The sequence below is a fragment of the Monodon monoceros genome, unplaced genomic scaffold (assembly GCF_005190385.1).
Source record: "Monodon monoceros isolate NGI ecotype Baffin Bay Population unplaced genomic scaffold, NGI_Narwhal_1 Super_Scaffold_18, whole genome shotgun sequence".
In the NCBI taxonomy this organism is placed as follows: domain Eukaryota; kingdom Metazoa; phylum Chordata; class Mammalia; order Artiodactyla; family Monodontidae; genus Monodon; species Monodon monoceros.
Window position 1 is genome coordinate 152491534 of NW_021703774.1, and position 17430 is coordinate 152508963.

Here is a 17430-nt window from a genome sequence, read left to right on the forward strand (position 1 = left end):
GACCCTGCAGTAAAACAAGCTCTCTAGTACACTGTAATGATTAAAAATGAACTAGTTTTTATCTTAGCTGAAAAGATACAATTAACCCCAAAGGAAGCTTCTCTAAGAACTCAAGAATTTGCCAATCGGCACTGCTTCAGCCTTGTTAGTCACAAATTTCTGCTCTAAATGTAGGAAGCTGAGTCAGATTCTTAACATAATTCCCAAGTCTGCGATTTACTATAAGAACAAGGTCTTTTTCCTATAGCCAGATGGTGTCACTATAGGAGTCTGGGATTCAGTGCCAGTGTACACAGCACATTCACATAAAGATGATATTTTCATATCTGGAAGGGATATTACTAAGCTGAAAATATGAAGATACTCACTTTAGTAAATCTTCCCTACATTGTTTCTGAGGCGCAAAACAAGCAACTGCCCAAACTTTAATTTCAATGCCAGCATAAAACTGCTTTCCTCGCATGTCCCAGACACCCTGGTTGGGTGTGGCTACCGTTTTATTCTTTAAAAAAAAAAAACACAAAAAAAGAAACAAAAGAAAAGAGAAAAGACATTACAATCTAAGGCCATTTTAAAGTTGATGAGGGGATAAGCAAAACTCTATTTGATATTAGCCAAAAGACAAAAAGCAGTAATGAGCAAAGCTATGAGTAAATTCAGTGTGGTGTAGTGGAAAAACCCTGGATTCATCCCTTTTTGATTGGTTGTTGGAAGAAGCTTGCTGAATAAAATAAAAAGCTTACCCGGCCTCCGTATTGCAGCATTGGTGCTGGAAGTACCCTGCCTGTGAGCTCAGTCATTTCATTGTGGACAACAATACCAAATTCTTTAAGATATGGATCAGGTCCGCCCACCATGCTGTTACTCTTCACCTAAAGAACAGGAAAGCCTGCATATATAAAAACCAAAGAGTAACTGTGCCCCATCAGGCATTTTCTATTGTTTTTTTTTTTTTGTTTTTTGTGTTTTGTTTTTTTCCCATCTGAAAGCTAGCTTATCTTAAAGACCATGCCTTACTGACCAGTCTACTGATTTCTTCTTGTCTGTCAGGAGCAGATCTTGCTGTGGCTTTGATCATCGTGGAAGTCTGATTGTCTGTGAGCTTCTTTATACATCGTTGTCCTGCCACTATATTACAAACCTACCAAGAGGCAAAGAGGAATTAGTTTGTGTAATGGGCTTCTACATCTTAAGCCTTTGCTGAACTGTACCTTACATCTTCCATCTCCAAAAAACTGAAAATCCTGTTATATGGTGAAGTTATCTGTCCAAAGTATTTTAGAGATTAATATTAAATTCTATCACTAGTTTAGAACATTTCTTTTTTAAAAAACACATTCAAGAGATTGGCAGATTGGCAAAAGAAAATTTAGTTTAGCTTACCTCAAGCGGCAAGTATGTATGCTTTTGTTCTTGTCCCACCTGGAGACAGGGAAGATGGGGGTATTTCAGTTGCAGACTATACTTTTGCTTAAAATATTGAGCTACTGTACATTCCATTGCTTGCCCATTTTCTAGCTGTAAGGGAAAACTATAAAAGAGAATGTCTTTTTAGAAATTTCTTCAAGTTCTTTGTGTTTTTTTTTCAAATAAGCAAACAAACAAAAGCCTACTAACATTTTCTACCTTGACCAGTCACTTAAAAAAAAAGGTCAATCTTTATTTGGCCATTTTCACTTAAGCCATTTTAGGGTTTAATCAGGATAGCGATTTTGTTGGAATTTTACATGTTTGTTTGTTGAAGCTAAGATGAGAAAAATTTTAATTAAAATGGAAAAAGAATTTAAATCAAGAAGAAGCCGCAGAACCAGAAAATACACAGACTTACTAGAGAGGTCAGTTAACACCTACAGATACAAATACAATCTCTTGCTGGCTTCTTAGAGATGAGTAAATTCAAATAAGGTCCTGGGTCATCCACAGATGATAACTTAAGATAACTTTTGATAAAATGAATGTAGCACAGTTACTGGGGCCACATCTTCAGATCCCCAAACCAGGACAAACATATGTGGATTTGGAGGCCACAAGACCAGATACATGAACTTGAGACTGTGTCAAGATATTTGGTATAAACTGGGGAGCATGATTTAAGAGACTCTCCTGATTTCGCTCTTCCAGTGGACAAATTATCTCAAACACTTGGCACAATAATTACTTTAATCTTGCTTTCTTAGCTGTTAATGGCCCACAAAGTAATAATGCAGTGAGGATTATGTATGTGATATTTAAATCTATGTGCTTTTAATTTTCATGCAAAGATTATATAGTTCTATAAGTATAGTTATTCTTACAGGGTATTGTGAAGTAATTAAATAATGAGAAAGATAGTTCCTTTTGAAACAAATGCTATAATTCTCAACAGTGACTTCATTTTTTTCCTTAGAGAATGAAGTCAATGGTATAACATGAAGAGTATACAGAACACCACTTTACAAGTCAAGAAATTCATGTGATGTGTATATGAGTTCATACTGAAGAATTTATTCAAATCAGACTGAATTTATATACTACATTTATCCAGAGGCCACCCCCAAATTTCAGTTATCTAGAACAAAGCACTCCAGGTGATTTTGATGTACACTTGTTTGAAAAAGTCTTCTGAGTGAGGAAAATAATGTAAAGTTAAAGTTAAGTTTATGCTCTTTACTTAGAAAAGCCAATATTCATATTTATGTCAGACATGAGTTTAATGATCTTGATTACAAGAATAAAACTTACATATATGGTAATTTTAAAAGCACTTTAATATATATTTTCTCATTAGGTATAGCTCACAGTGGACTAGAAGCTGGGTGATTAGAAAACTGAGATTGCGTAAGCATAAATGAATGTGCTGCTGGAGGCATACCATACACACTGACAGCTGGAAGAAGTGACAGCTAGCTACAAAAGTGGGGAGAAAAATCCACATAAAGCACAAAGCAATATGTATCTTCGCATGACAGCTTTTACGACTTACAGGCCTTAATAGATCCTTCAGGCCATGCATTGAGAATTACAACACTATAATAAATGATGTTCATAATGATGACTCTGCATCATTATATAAAAGTTGATCTATGTTTAGCATACTCTGTTTAATAGGTGAAATGACTTCCCTGGTGGCACAGTGGATAAGACTCTGTGCTCCCAATGCAGGGGGCCCAGCTTCGATCCTTGGTTAGGGAACTAGATCCCACATGCATGCCACAACTAAGAGTTCACAGGCCACAACTAAGGAGCCCGTGTGCCACAACTAAAGAAGCCGGCGAGCTGCAACTAAGACCCGGTGCAACCAAATAGAGAAATAAATATTTTTTTAAAAAGAGAAAGAAAAACTGGCTGGATCATAATTACATTTACAAAAAAAAAAAAAGAGGTGAAATGAATTAAAGGCATGAAATATGTTTTATAAATATTTCTATCAAAAATATTTAAAACATTTTCTATTTTTTTATTTTTATTTTTTATTTTTTTGACCTCGCTGTGTGTGGCATGTGGCATGCAGGATCTTAGTTCCTTGACCAGAGATTGAACCTGAGATCCCTGCAGTGGAAGCGTGGAGTCTTAACCAATGGACCACCAGGGAAGTCCCTTAAAACATTTTTAAAGCTTCGGTGCTTTAAAGTGAAGATCTAGGTGATTTTTTAAATTACAATAGGGGATACCAATTTCTCAAATTATTATAGTAGCTTCCTTTGTTACAAAAAATATAATGGTTCAATTTTAGATGTGGTTAACATACGTCTGATGACTGGCTGGCCGTCTAGTCACATTACACACTCGATATTTTCGTTTCATCTGTCCACAGTGGGTCACCTCAACTTTAAGACCTGAAGTCAAAACAGTCAAAAGAGCAGTATTAATTAAAATCACAGTGACAAGAAAATACTCGAAGGTTGTCTTCAGAAAGGCATAGCATTGTATAGGACAAAAGTTGCAAGGATATGGGAACAATTTCATCATGCATAGGCAAAAAAGCCTCAGCCAAGCAGAAAAAATTAGAACCCAGACGACTTAAGACTTGCAACCTACTTTGATGTATTACTTCATTCAATAAGTATCTATCAAGCATCAACTATGTTTTGGTGCTTATTCTTGGGTCTGGAGATAGCCCTAATGAAGCTTATGGTATAATGAGAGAAGATAGCTAACAACAGGTAAAGAAGCAAAGAAATTCTGAGAATAAATGAACTTGTGTTATTTTATTAAAATGGAAGTTTTCAAGTAAGTAAAAGTAACAGTTACTAAGTTCCTGACATGTGCCAGGTACTGTGCTACTGTATAAAGAAGATTTATACACTTAGTTGCATTTAATTCTCACAACAATCTTACAAGATACACATTATCTTTATCTTAGAGATGAATAAACTAAGGCTCACAGTGGTTAAATAACTTGCCCAAAGTCCCAATGATAGAACTGGCAGGAATGGGATGGAAGCCCCGGTGTGTCTGACTGCAAGACCGTGCTCCTTGCACCATGCTGAGCTGCCTCTCCAAGACCACAGTAATGCAAATACCTACCTCTGATTTCTTTGGTAAACTTGACACGCTGGGAGTCTGTTAGGGGTTTGGTCTGTTCATTGATGTTCTGAATGTCTAAAACCTCACACATGAACTCAATGATAGGCTGAGCCCGGTAGAAAGCAGTTGCAGATACTAACAAACAGAGAAGGATACTTAGCTTCAGGGAAAGAGGAAAGACAAAAAAACCAGCCAAAAGAGTAAAGGGTAAAGAGAGTTCCATCTTACCATCAATATTCAGCATCATATTCCACATGGCAGGTCTCACAGACTGATGAAAGCCAAACCAAACCTCCCTGCCCCCTCCCAGAGGGTGATAGTAACCTTCAGGAGGTGAGAAAAAGGAGCGACCCACTGGAGTGTACCTGAAGAAACAAGAGTTTGCATGTTTCACAGTAAAAACTTGAGTCTTTCATTTCACTCTCAATTTTGCAAACTGAAACCAAGTTTGAACTATGACTTGTGCAGAAACCTTTCAATGTCTCCAATGCAACCTAGCAAAAAAAGTCTGACATTTGTGGCAAAGAATTCAAACTAACCTCATGGAGGGAAGGTGTCTTGTGATAACATCAAGTGCTTGAACTGAGTCATCTGGGACTTCATTCAAGTGCCCGGCCAAAGCTTCTAAAAGCAACTGAAGGCTCACAACTGATATCCACTGAACAGACACTTTAAAGGTCTGGTCTTTACCCTCACCTGGAAGGGTCACTTCCATATCAACCTAAGGAAAAATACATAAAATACATACACATACATATTTACAAAGGCTGAGACATCCCAGGAATATTCATATAGTATATGCATAAGGATGTTTAACACTTTCTATAATTGCAAAACACGGGAAACAACCTATGTTCCATCAGTAGGGGAATAATTTAATATTGAATATTATGTAATAGTTAAAAATAAGGTAGATGCTACAACATGGATGAACCTTGAAAACACTATGCTAAGTGAAATAAATAGCCAAACATAAAATGACAAATACTATATGATTCCACTTATATGAGATACCTAGAATAGTTAAATTCATAAATACAGAAAGTAGAAGAGTGGTTACCAGGGATAGGGGAGGAGAAAATGGGGAGTTATTGTTTAATGGGCACAGAGTTTGAGTTTGGGATGATGAAAAGTTCTAGAGATGGCTAGTGGTCACAGTTGCATAACAATGTGAATATATTTAATGCCACTGAATTGTACACTTAAAAATGGTTAAAATAGTAAATTTTATGTTATATATATTTTACCACAATAAAAAAATTGAATTAAAAAAATAAGGTAGGGCTTCCCTGGTGGCGCAGTGGTTGAGAGTCTGCCTGCCAATGCACGGGACACAGGTTCGTGCCCCGGTCTGGGAAGATCCCACATGCCGCGGAGCGGCTAGGCCCGTGAGCCATGGCCGCTGAGCCTGCGCGTCCGGAGCCTGTGCTCCGCAATGGGAGAGGCCACAACAGCGAGAGGCCCGCGTAACGCAAAAAAAAAAAAAAAAAAATAAGGTAGACTTAAATGTACAGAAATGGAAAGATCTCCCAGACATATTGTTAAATGAAAAAATAAATCATAGAACAATATCAAACAAATAAGAATATATATAGGGACTTCCCTGGTGGCGCAGTGGTTAAGAATCCGCCTGCCAATGCAGGGGACACGGGTTCAAGCCCTGGTCCGGGAAGACCCCACATGCCACGGAGCAACTAAGCCCATGCGCCACAACTACTGAGCCTGCACTCTAGAGCCCGCAAGCCACAACTACTGAGCCCGAGTGCCACAACTACTGAAGCCCACATGCCTAGAGCCCATGCTCCGCAACAAGAGAAGCCACCACAATGAGAAGCCCACGCACCGAAACGAAGAGTAGTCCCAGCTCACTGCAACTAGAGAAAGCCCGCGCGCAACCAAAAATATAAATAAATAAATAACTTTATTTAAAAAAATAAGAATATACATAAATATGCATAAATAGCTAAGGCACAAAAAAATATATGAAAGGATATATACTGAACTATTATAGCAGTTTCCTCTGAAAGTGAAAATGGGATTGAGGGTACAGGCAAGTTGGGAGGCGGGAAACCATAGCATTTCTAGATTGTCTGAATAAGGTTATAATGAGTATATATTTATGTATTGCTTTTAAATTTTTAAAACAAATGTCTTAAGTTATTGTGGTATTAAAACTATTTTCATAAGTGGGTGTTATATAATATTCTACAAGTTGGCAGGCAGATTCTACAAGTTATAAAAATTCCACTCTTCAGATTCAGGTGGCACTTTAACACTGTGAGAAATCTGGAATATATGTAAAGGTGACAAAATCAACCTAAATTCTAATGCTCAGTTATTGGTTAACTAAGGGACAAGAGAATATGGACAGAATAACAAATCTATCGTCAGCATGAGAAACAACTTTAAGCGTTGAATTGTTATTAGAAAGGGAAACACTGTTGTCCTATGTAATTACTACTAAATGACATAAGTCTAATCAATATTTCTTGCCGTTAACACTTACCCTCTCCCGTCCAATTGGCAGTGGATGTGCTGTGTACATGTTTCTTTTGCCATCATAGCCAGGCTGCCGATCACCAAATACCTGCATCTTGAAGTGCCGCACCATTGTATCTACTACGTCCCTTAACAGTAATGGAGATAGTGTAGGTTAGCTCTGAGAAGCGGTGGTGAACAGTAAGGAAACTATCACCATACCTTAATCATCTAAATTCAGTTCAAACCTCCTTGGAAAAAGTAAGAGTTAAACTTACAACTGACTCAAGTAATTAGAAAAATAGTTAACTAAAGAAAGGTAGGCAAGTGAACAAAAGCAATCATGAGATGACAACAGAAAGGAGGGAATAAAAGGAAAAAGAGAATAAACTTTATAGCATCCTCTCAAATTCTTGCTTTCCAAAATCCTCTCCTCTGATAAATAGAGTCTTATAAGAATAACCTGTCTTAGGTATCTAAGTTTGGCATGTTCATCACTGAACAATGATAAGTGTGTTATCAAATAAGCATCCTTATTCAAGTATACTGGTTTTGGAAAAGAGAGTGAGCAGAATTCAGAAATCTGGGGATCAATAAATCTAAGATGCATCAAAATCAAAGGACTAAGTCAACCCCTTTGATAATGCTAGAAATTTATTATTCTTCATACTGTCTTGTTATATTCCAAACTGCTTCCAAGCAGTATAGAAAAGGGAATGTCGTAAAATGTCCTCATTCTGTAAAGATTACCAATGTAGTTTCTTTCTGTTTAGAAAGAAAGCCTTTCTCTCAATAGAGCATGAATAGCTTTATTTAAATGTTTCTGCATATATGCCGGATCACACTGTATGCAGGCTCTGAAACAAATGCAGCTGTGGGGGAAGCAGAGTCTACAGCTTAAGATGGACAGATCCGGGTCTGTGCAATTTTGGAATGCTAGCGTCAATGAAAAGTCAGGTGCTATGTCTTACCAACATTAGTGAGCCCCATGTAGGGGAACTGTACCTTAAAATACATCACAACAAAGTTCTTTATCAAATAAATATACCCATGTTTCTATCAAAAAAAAATACATCACAACTAGCTAAGGCATTAATATTACTACAAATGAAATCTGTGGGAAAGTCATATGTTTTCAAACCAAATCATGCAACTGAAAAAAACTGATGGAGAAATATAGTCTCATACATTCCCAATTTTAAAAAGCTGACTTAAGAACAGTATATTTGGGGCTTCCCTGATGGCGCAGTGGTTGAGAGTCTGCCTGCCAATGTAGGGGAACGGGTTCGAGCCCTGGTCTGGGAAGATCCCACATGCCGCGAAGCAACTGGACCTGTGAGCCACAACTACTGAGCCTGCGCGTCTGGAGCCTGTGGTCCGCAACAAGAGAGGCCGCGACAGTGAGAGGCCCGCGCACCGCGATGAAGAGTGGCCCACACTCGCCGCAACTAGAGAAAGCCCTTGCACAGAAACAAAGACCCAATATATATATTAGGCTGTTGTTAACTGACAAGAGGCTTGTGCTTATTTATAAAAAAAAAAAAAAAAAAGAACAGTATATTTTCAGACTGGAAGGGTAATCTCTTATCTTACTTTCTTAAAATGTAACCATAAAGTTTTACAGTAAAAAACATATTTTCACCTCTATTCTCATTTAACCTTCAAAACAACCTTGTGAGACAAGCAGGGCAATAATTATTGAATTCAGAATGGGCAAGTAAACTGCCCCTGATCACACAATGATTAAGTGGCAGAGCTGTATGACGTTGGACAAGTTACTTAATCTCTCACATCTGTTTCTTCATTTGTAAAATTATGGTAATCATAACACCCACCACAAAAGTTGTCGTATTAAGTGAATAAATAGACAGAATATTTAGAACAGTGCTTGTCATGCAATAAGCCTACTGCTTGCAGGACATTTGGTCCTGTCCAAAACATTCATAAGACGTTTGGTCCATCCTAAAAGGTCCTTGATATTTGGTCATATTTGGTCCTGTCCAAAATGTCCATGGAGACATTTGGTCCACACCAAAAGGTCCTTGATATTCACTTCTGTCCAAAACAAAAATTTGGCATGGGCCAAATACGCTCATGGACGTTTTGAATAGGACCAAATTTCAGGGACCTTTTGACTTAGACCAAATGTCTTGTGGATGCTCTGGACAAGACTAAATGGCTGCTGACTAGCCTACTTAACTCTGGTATGCTCAAGGATAACACTCCAGGAATCTTCCTCTCTCCTGAATCATCAAATTTTTCTACTCTACTGAATTACTGCCTTCAGCAAATAAATATGCTATAATTTCTTCATCTTAAAAAAAATGTGAAATTTCCTGATCCCACTTCCTCCTCGTCTGAACATTCCACTTCTCTGCTCCCCATTGCATCAAAATCCCTTGACAGAGATGTCTCTAATTGCTCTTCTCCTTTCTCTCTTCAATCTTCTCTAGTGAGGCTTTTCCTCCACCAAAGCTACTCTTATCAAGGTCCCCAGTGAGCTCCACATTGTGAAATTCAATGCTCCTCGAACATTAGACGATCAATTCTTTCAGCTTAAAACATCTTCTTCCCTTGCCTCCTCACTCTGCCCTGGTTATCTCTCATCCCAGTGGCCTCTCCATGCCAGTCTCCCTGCTGATTCTTCCTCATCTCCCCATTTGTAAGTATTGAGTTACCTCAGGACTCAGTTTTGAAATCTTATGTTCTTTAACCACACTCACTTCCTACATGATCTCACCCGGTCTCATGGCTTTACCACCAATATGCTGATGACTTTCAAATGTTTGTCTCCAGCCTGGACTTTTCTGCTCAGTCCAACCTCATGTATCCAACTTCCTGCTCAACATCTTCACTGGGATGTCCAATAGACATCTCAATCCTAACATGGCCAAAAATCAGATCTCCTGATCTGTCAACCCTGTTGGCCTCTCCCATAGTTTTTCCCATCCCGATAAATGGCAACTCCATCTTTCCATCCACTCAGGACAAAAACCCTGGAATCAATGATGATTCATTTCTTTCATACCTCCTGTTCAATCCATCAACAAATCTTGCTGACACTACCTTTAAAATATTTGTAGTCTCTGACCAGTTGTTTTTTTGGTTTTTTGGGGTTTTTTTTTTGCGGTACGCGGGACTCTCACTGTGTGGTCTCTCCCATTGCGGAGCACAGGCTCCGGACGCGCCGGCTCAGCGGCCATGGCTCACGGGCCCAGCCGTTCTGCGGCATGTGGGATCTTCCCGGACCGGGGAACGAACCCATGTCCCCTACATCGGCAGGCGGACTCTCAACCACTGCGTCACCAGGGAAGCCCTCTGACCAGTTTTTATCACTATCACTTTTACTACCCAAGTTCAAGCCACCATCATTTTTCACCGGAATCATTACACATGCCTCCTAATTGATTTCCTTGCTTTTCACCCTTACCTGCTAGGGTTCGTTTTCAACACAGCAGCCAAAACGATCCATTAAAAATCTAAGTTAGTCATATCAAATGTCTACTCAAAGCCCATCTAATCAGAGTAAACACTAAAGTTCTATGACCACCTACAAGACTCTGCATGATAGGGCCCTTTGGAGTTTCTCTACCACTCTCTCCCTCACTCACTCCAGCAATACAGGCTTTATCTGCTATTCCTTGAATATACCATGCAAGCTGCTGCCTCTGCCTGGGACTCTCGTCATGTAGATATCCCTCACCTCCTCTAGATTTCTCCTCAAATGTCACTTTTCAGTGAGCTCTTCCCTAACTATACTATTAAAATATTACATTATGTGTGTGCGCGTACCCATATATATACACACACGTGCGTTCACACAAACATCTTACATAATATATATGTAACATATACACAAAATATATACGTATTTACAGTATACATAAATACTACATAGACTATATGTATGTGTGTGTGTATATATATATATATATAGATGTAAAATCAGTGGCCCATCCTCCATCCCTATCTTCCATCCCTCTTTTATTTTTCTTCACAACAGTTATCATCAACTAACAAATAATATGTTTTCTTTGCTTATTCATTTATTTTTGGACTTTTCCCCCATTAGAATATAAGTTCCTCAAGGGTAGGAACTTTTGCCTGTTTGTTCATGTTGTATTCCCAGAACACAGAACAATACCTGATACACAGTGAGCACCCAACAGAATATATGTCAAATGGATCAATATTAGCCGTTGCCACCGCTTCTGTTATTATTGATTTCAGTTATACAACAGCCAAACAATTAAGGGCTTGCATGAGACTGAACTATACCAGAAAGCCAAATAATTGATCTATAATGAGAAAAAAAAAAACCAAGCCACAAAGAAATACTTCACTTTACAGCAAAAGCATCCTTGGAAAGGCAAGAACTATAATATTAAGGACTGCCTGAATATCACAGCGTGAAAACAGAGAAAAGTAAATTGGGTGATCTCAGCACACTGTAAAAATACCTACTATAGGGCTATATTCACTATTGGTAAATTCCTGTCATACAGACAACAATGCTTAAGTCATCTTATCTAGACCCCTCCTGGATAATGCTAGAATTAAACAGAGCTTCTCAGTTTATGTTCTTCAATACCCCAAGATGATTCTTCTGTCTTTACACTTATATTTTTCTCATGTCCAATACCAACACATGATAATAAAATTTGAATTTCCACATAGTTCTATTTTCCATAGACACCAGTGGCTTCACCTATTTTTACAAATTTCTGCTACCTTTGGACAGTGAAAGAGTGACCGTTCTTCTTCATTCATTAAGTATTTACTGACTGAACAATGATGTATCCTGCATTCTGCTAGAATCTGTGAAGGACAACCAAGTATGAGACAGCAAACCTGCTATCAAGAAACTTAACATCTTAGAGAAAAAAAAAAGCCTACATGTTAAAAGAGTTTAGAGAACAATACGATTCATGATAAATAAATTACATGTATTTAAATGTATAAGAGGGGACGAGGGGAAGATGGCAGAAGAGTAAGACGCCGGAGATCACCTTCCTCCCAACAGATACACCAGAAATACATCTACACGTGGAACAACTCCTACAGAACACCTACTGAACGCTAGCAGAAGACCTCAGACCTCCCCAAAGGCAAGAAACTCCCCACGTACCTGGGTAGGGCAAAAGAAAAAACAGAGACAAAAGGATAGGGACGCATCCTGCACCAGTGGGAGGGAGCTGTGAAGGAGGAAAGGTTTCCACACACTAGGAAGCCCCTTCGCGGGCGGAGACTGCGGGTGGCGGAGGCGGGAAGCTTCGAAGCCGCGGAGGAGAACGCAGCCACTGGGGTGCGGAGCACAAAGCGGAGAGATTCCCGCACAGAGGATCCGTGCCGACCGGCACTCACCAGCCCGAGAGGCTTGTCTGCTCACCCGCCAGGGCGGGCAGGGCTGGGAGCTGAAGCTCGGGCTTCGGTTGGAGCGCAGGGAGAGGACTGGGGTTGGCGGCGTGAACACAGCCTGCAGAGGGTTAGTGCACCACGGCTGGCCGGGAGGGAGTCTGGGAAAAGTCTGGACCTGCCGAAGAGGCAAGAGACTTTTTCTTCCCTCTTTGTTTCCTGGTGCACGAGGAGAGGGGATTAAGAGCGCTGCTTAAAGGAGCTCCCGAGACGGGCGCGAGCCGCGGCCGCGGACCCCAGAGACGGGCATGAGACGCTAAAGCTGCTGCTGCCGCCACCAAGAAGCCTGTGTGCGAGCACAGGTCACTATCCACACCCCCCTTCCGGGGAGCCTGTGTAGCCCGCCACTGCCAGGGTCCCGGGATCCAGGGACAACTTCCCCGGGAGAACGCACGGCGCACCTCAGGCTGGTGCAACGTCACGCCAGCCTCTGCCGCCGCAGGCTCACCCGGCACTCCATGCCCCTCCCTCCCCCCCACCCGCGGCCTGAGTTAGTCACAGTCCCCGAAGCAGCTGCTCCTTTAACCCTGTCCTGTCTGAGCGAACAACAGACGCCCTCCAGCGGCCTACACGCAGAGGCGGGGCCAAATCCAAAGCTGAGCCCCTGGGAGCTGTGAGAACAGAGAAAGGGAAATCTCTCCCAGCAGCCTCAGAAGCAGCGGATTAAAGCTCCACAATCAACTTGATGTACCTGCATCTGTGGAATACATGAATAGACAACGAATCATCCCAAATTCAGGAGGTGGACTTTGAGAGCAAAATTTATGACTTTTTCCCCTTTTCCTCTTTTTGTGAGTGTGTATGTGTATGCTTCTGTGTGAGATTTTGTCTGTATAGCTTTGCTTCCACCATTTGTCCTGGGGCTCTATCCGTCGGTTTTTTTTTTTTTTTTTAAATTTTTCTTTCTTAATAATTATTTTTCATTTTAATAACTTTATTATATTTTCTCTTACTTTATTTTATTTTACTTTATCTTCTTTCTTTCATTTTTTCCTTCCTTCCCTCCTTCCTTCCTTCCTCCCTCCCTCCCTTTCTTTCTTTCTTTCTACTTCTACTAATTCTTTCTTTCTACTTTTTCTCCCTTTTATTCTGAGCCGTGTGGATGAAAGGCTCTTGGTGCTACAGCCAGGAGTCAGTGCTGTGCCTCTGAGGTGGGAGAGCCAACTTCAGGACACTGGTCCACAAGAGACCTCCCAGATCCACATAATATCAAATGGCGAAAATCTCCCAGAGATCTCCATCTCAACACCAGCACCCAGCTTCATTCAACGACCAGCAAGCTACAGTGCTGGACACCCTATGCCAAACAGCTAGCAAGACAGGAACACAACCCCACCCATTAGCAGAGAGGATGCCTAAAATCATAATAAGTCCACAACACCCCAAAACACCACCAGACGTGGACCTGCCCACCAGAAAGACAAGATCTAGCCTCATCCACCAGAACACAGGCACTAGTCCCCTCCACCAGGAAGCCTACACAACCCACTGAACCAACCTTAGCCACTGGGGACAGACACCAAAAACAATGGGAACTACGAACCTGCAGCCTGCAAAAAGGAGACCCCAAACACAGTAAGATAAGCAAAGTGAGAAGACAGAAACACAAACGGCAGATGAAGGAGCAAGATAAAAACCCACCAGACCTAACAAATGAAGAGGAAATAGGCAGTCTACCTGAAAAAGAATCCAGAATAATGATAGTAAAGATGATCCAAAATCTTGGAAATAGAATAGACAAAATGCAAGAAACATTTAACAAGGACCTAGAAGAACTAAAGATGAAACAAACAACGATGAACAACACAATAAATGAAATTAAAAATACTCTAGATGGGATCAATAGCAGAATAACTGAGGCAGAAGAACGGATAAGTGACCTGGAAGATAAAATAGTGGAAATAACTACTGCAGAGCAGAATAAAGAAAAAAGAATGAAAAGAACTGAGGACAGTCTCAGAGACCTCTGGGACAACATTAAATGCACCAACATTCGAATTATAGGGGTTCCAGAAGAAGAAGAGAAAAAGAAAGGGACTGAGAAAATATTTGAAGAGATTATAGTTGAAAACTTCCCTAATATGGGAAAGGAAATAGTTAATCAAGTCCAGGAAGCACAGAGAGTCCCATACAGGATAAATACAAGGAGAAATATGCCAAGACACATATTAATCAAACTGTCAAAAATTAAATACAAAGAAAACATATTAAAAGCAGCAAGGGAAAAACAACAAATAACACACAAGGGAATCCCCATAAGGTTAACAGCTGATCTTTCAGCAGAAACTCTGCAAGCCAGAAGGGACTGGCAGGACATATTTAAAGTGCTGAAGGAGAAAAATCTGTAACCAAGATTACTCTACCCAGCAAGGATCTCATTCAGATTTGATGGAGAAATTAAAACCTTTACAGGCAAGCAAAAGCTGAGAGAGTTCAGCACCACCAAACCAGCTTTACAACAAATGCTAAAGGAACTTCTCTAGTCAAGAAACACAAGAGAAGGAAAAGACCTACAATAACAAACCCAAAACAATCAAGAAAATGGGAATAGGAACATACATATCGATAATTACCTTAAATGTAAATGGACTAAATGCTCCCACCAAAAGACACAGATTGGCTGAATGGATACAAAAACAAGACCAATATATATGCTGTCTACAAGAGACCCACTTCGGATCTAGAGACACATACAGACTGAAAGTAAGGGGATGGAAAAAGATATTCCATGCAAATGGAAACCAAAAGAAAGCTGGAGTAGCAATTCTCATATCAGACAAAGTAGACTTTAAAATAAAGACTATTAGAAGAGACAAAGAAGGACACCACATAATGATCAAGGGATCGATCCAAGAAGAATATATAACAATTGTAAATATTTATGCACCCAACATAGGAGCACCTCAATACATAAGGCAAATACTAACAGCCATAAAAGGGGAAATCAACAGTAACACATTCATAGTAGGGGACTTTAACACCCCACTTTCACCAATGGACAGGTCATCCAAAATGAAAATAAATAAGGAAACACAAGCTTTAAATGATACATTAAACAAGATGGACTTAATTGATATTTATAGGACATTCCATCCAAAAACAACAGAATACACATTTTTCTCAAGTGCTCATGGAACATTCTCCAGGATAGATCATATCTTGGGTCACAAATCAAGCCTTGGTAAATTTAAGACAATTGAAATTGTATCAAGTATCTTTTCCGACCACAACGCTATGTGACTAGATATCAATTACAGGGAAAGATCTGTAAAAAATACAAACACATGGAGGCTAAACAATACACTACTTAATAACGAAGTGATCACTGAAGAAATCAAAGAGGAAATAAAAAAATACCTAGAAACAAATGACAATGGAGACACGACGACCCAAAATCTATGGGATGCAGCAAAAGCAGTTCTAAGAGGGAAGTTTATAGCAATACAATCCTACCTTAAGAAACAGGAACATCTTGAATAAACAACCTAACCTTGCACCTCAAGCAATTAGAGAAAGAAGAACAAAAAAAAACCAAAGTTAGCAGAAGGAAAGAAATCATAAAAATCAGATCAGAAATAAATGAAAAAGAAATGAAGGAAATGATAGCAAAGATCAATAAAACTAAAAGCTGGTTCTTTGAGAAGATAAACAAAATTGATAAACCATTACTCAGACTCATCAAGAAAAAAAGGGAGAAGACTCAAATCAATAGAATTAGAAATGAAAAAGGAGAAGTAACAACTGACACTGCAGAAATACAAAAGATCATGAGCGATTACTACAAGCAACTCTATGCCAATAAAATGGACAACCTGGAAGAAATGGACAAATTCTTAGAAATGCACAACCTGCCAAGACTGAATCAGGAAGAAATAGAAAATATGAACAGATCAATCACAAGCACTAAAATTGAAACTGTGATTAAAAATCTTCCAACAAACAAAAGCCCAGGACCAGATGGCTTCACAGGTGAATTCTATCAAACATTTAGAGAAGAGGTAACATCTATCCTTCTCAAACTCTTCCAAAATATAGCTGAGGGAGGAACACTCCCAAACTCATTCTATGAGGCCGCCATCACCCTGATACCAAAACCAGGCAAGGATGTCACAAAGAAAGAAAACTACAGGCCAATATCACTGATGAACATAGATGCAAAAATCCTCAACAAAATACTAGCAAACAGAATCCAACAGCACATTAAAAGGATCATACACCATGATCAAGTGGGGTTTATTCCAGGAATGCAAGGATTCTTCAATATATGCAAATCAATCAACGTGATACACCATATTAACAAATTGAAGGAGAAAAACCATATGATCATCTCAATAGATGCAGAGAAAGCTTTCGACAAAATTCAACACCCACTTATGATAAAAGCCCTGCAGAAAGTAGGCATAGAGGGAACTTTCCTCAACATAATAAAGGCCATATATGACAAACCCACAGCCAACATTGTCCTCAATGGTGAAAAACTGAAAGCATTTCCATTAAGATCAGGAACAAGACAAGGTTGCCCACTCTCACCACTCTTATTCAACATAGTTTTGGAAGTTTTAGCCACAGCAATCAGAGAACAAAAGGAAATAAAAGGAATCCAAATCGGAAAAGAAGAAGTAAAGCTGTCACTGTTTGCAGATGACATGATACTATACAGAGAATCCTAAAGATGCTACCAGAAAACTACTAGAGCTAATCAATGAATTTGGTAAAGTAGCAGGATACAAAATTAATGCACAGAAATCTCTGACATTCCTATATACTATCGATGAAAAATCTGAAAATGAAATCGAGAAAACACTCCCATTTACCATTGCAACAAAAAGAATAAAATATCTAGGAATAAACCTACCTAAGGAGACAAAAGACCTGTATGCAGAAAATTATAAGACACTGGTGAAAGAAATTAAAGATGATACAAATAGATGGAGAGATATACCATGTTCTTGGATTGGAAGAATCAACATTGTGAAAATGACTCTACTACCCAAAGCAATCTACAGATTCAATGCAATCCCTATCAAACTA

At 39.4% G+C, this 17430-nt stretch overlaps 1 protein-coding gene across 1 annotated transcript in view; it reads right to left on the reverse strand.

The window, feature by feature from the left end:
- LOC114899375 (protein argonaute-4) overlaps positions 1 to 17430 on the reverse strand; it is a 42826-nt gene that overhangs the window by 16639 nt on the left and 8757 nt on the right. The window contains exons 3-11 of the mRNA XM_029230042.1: positions 7013 to 7133; positions 5046 to 5227; positions 4735 to 4871; positions 4507 to 4641; positions 3728 to 3815; positions 1384 to 1531; positions 1022 to 1141; positions 744 to 872; positions 369 to 502 (exon numbers count right to left, since the gene is read on the reverse strand). Coding sequence (XP_029085875.1) covers positions 369 to 502; positions 744 to 872; positions 1022 to 1141; positions 1384 to 1531; positions 3728 to 3815; positions 4507 to 4641; positions 4735 to 4871; positions 5046 to 5227; positions 7013 to 7133 — 1194 coding nt within the window. The remainder of the gene's footprint in view (positions 1 to 368; positions 503 to 743; positions 873 to 1021; positions 1142 to 1383; positions 1532 to 3727; positions 3816 to 4506; positions 4642 to 4734; positions 4872 to 5045; positions 5228 to 7012; positions 7134 to 17430) is intronic.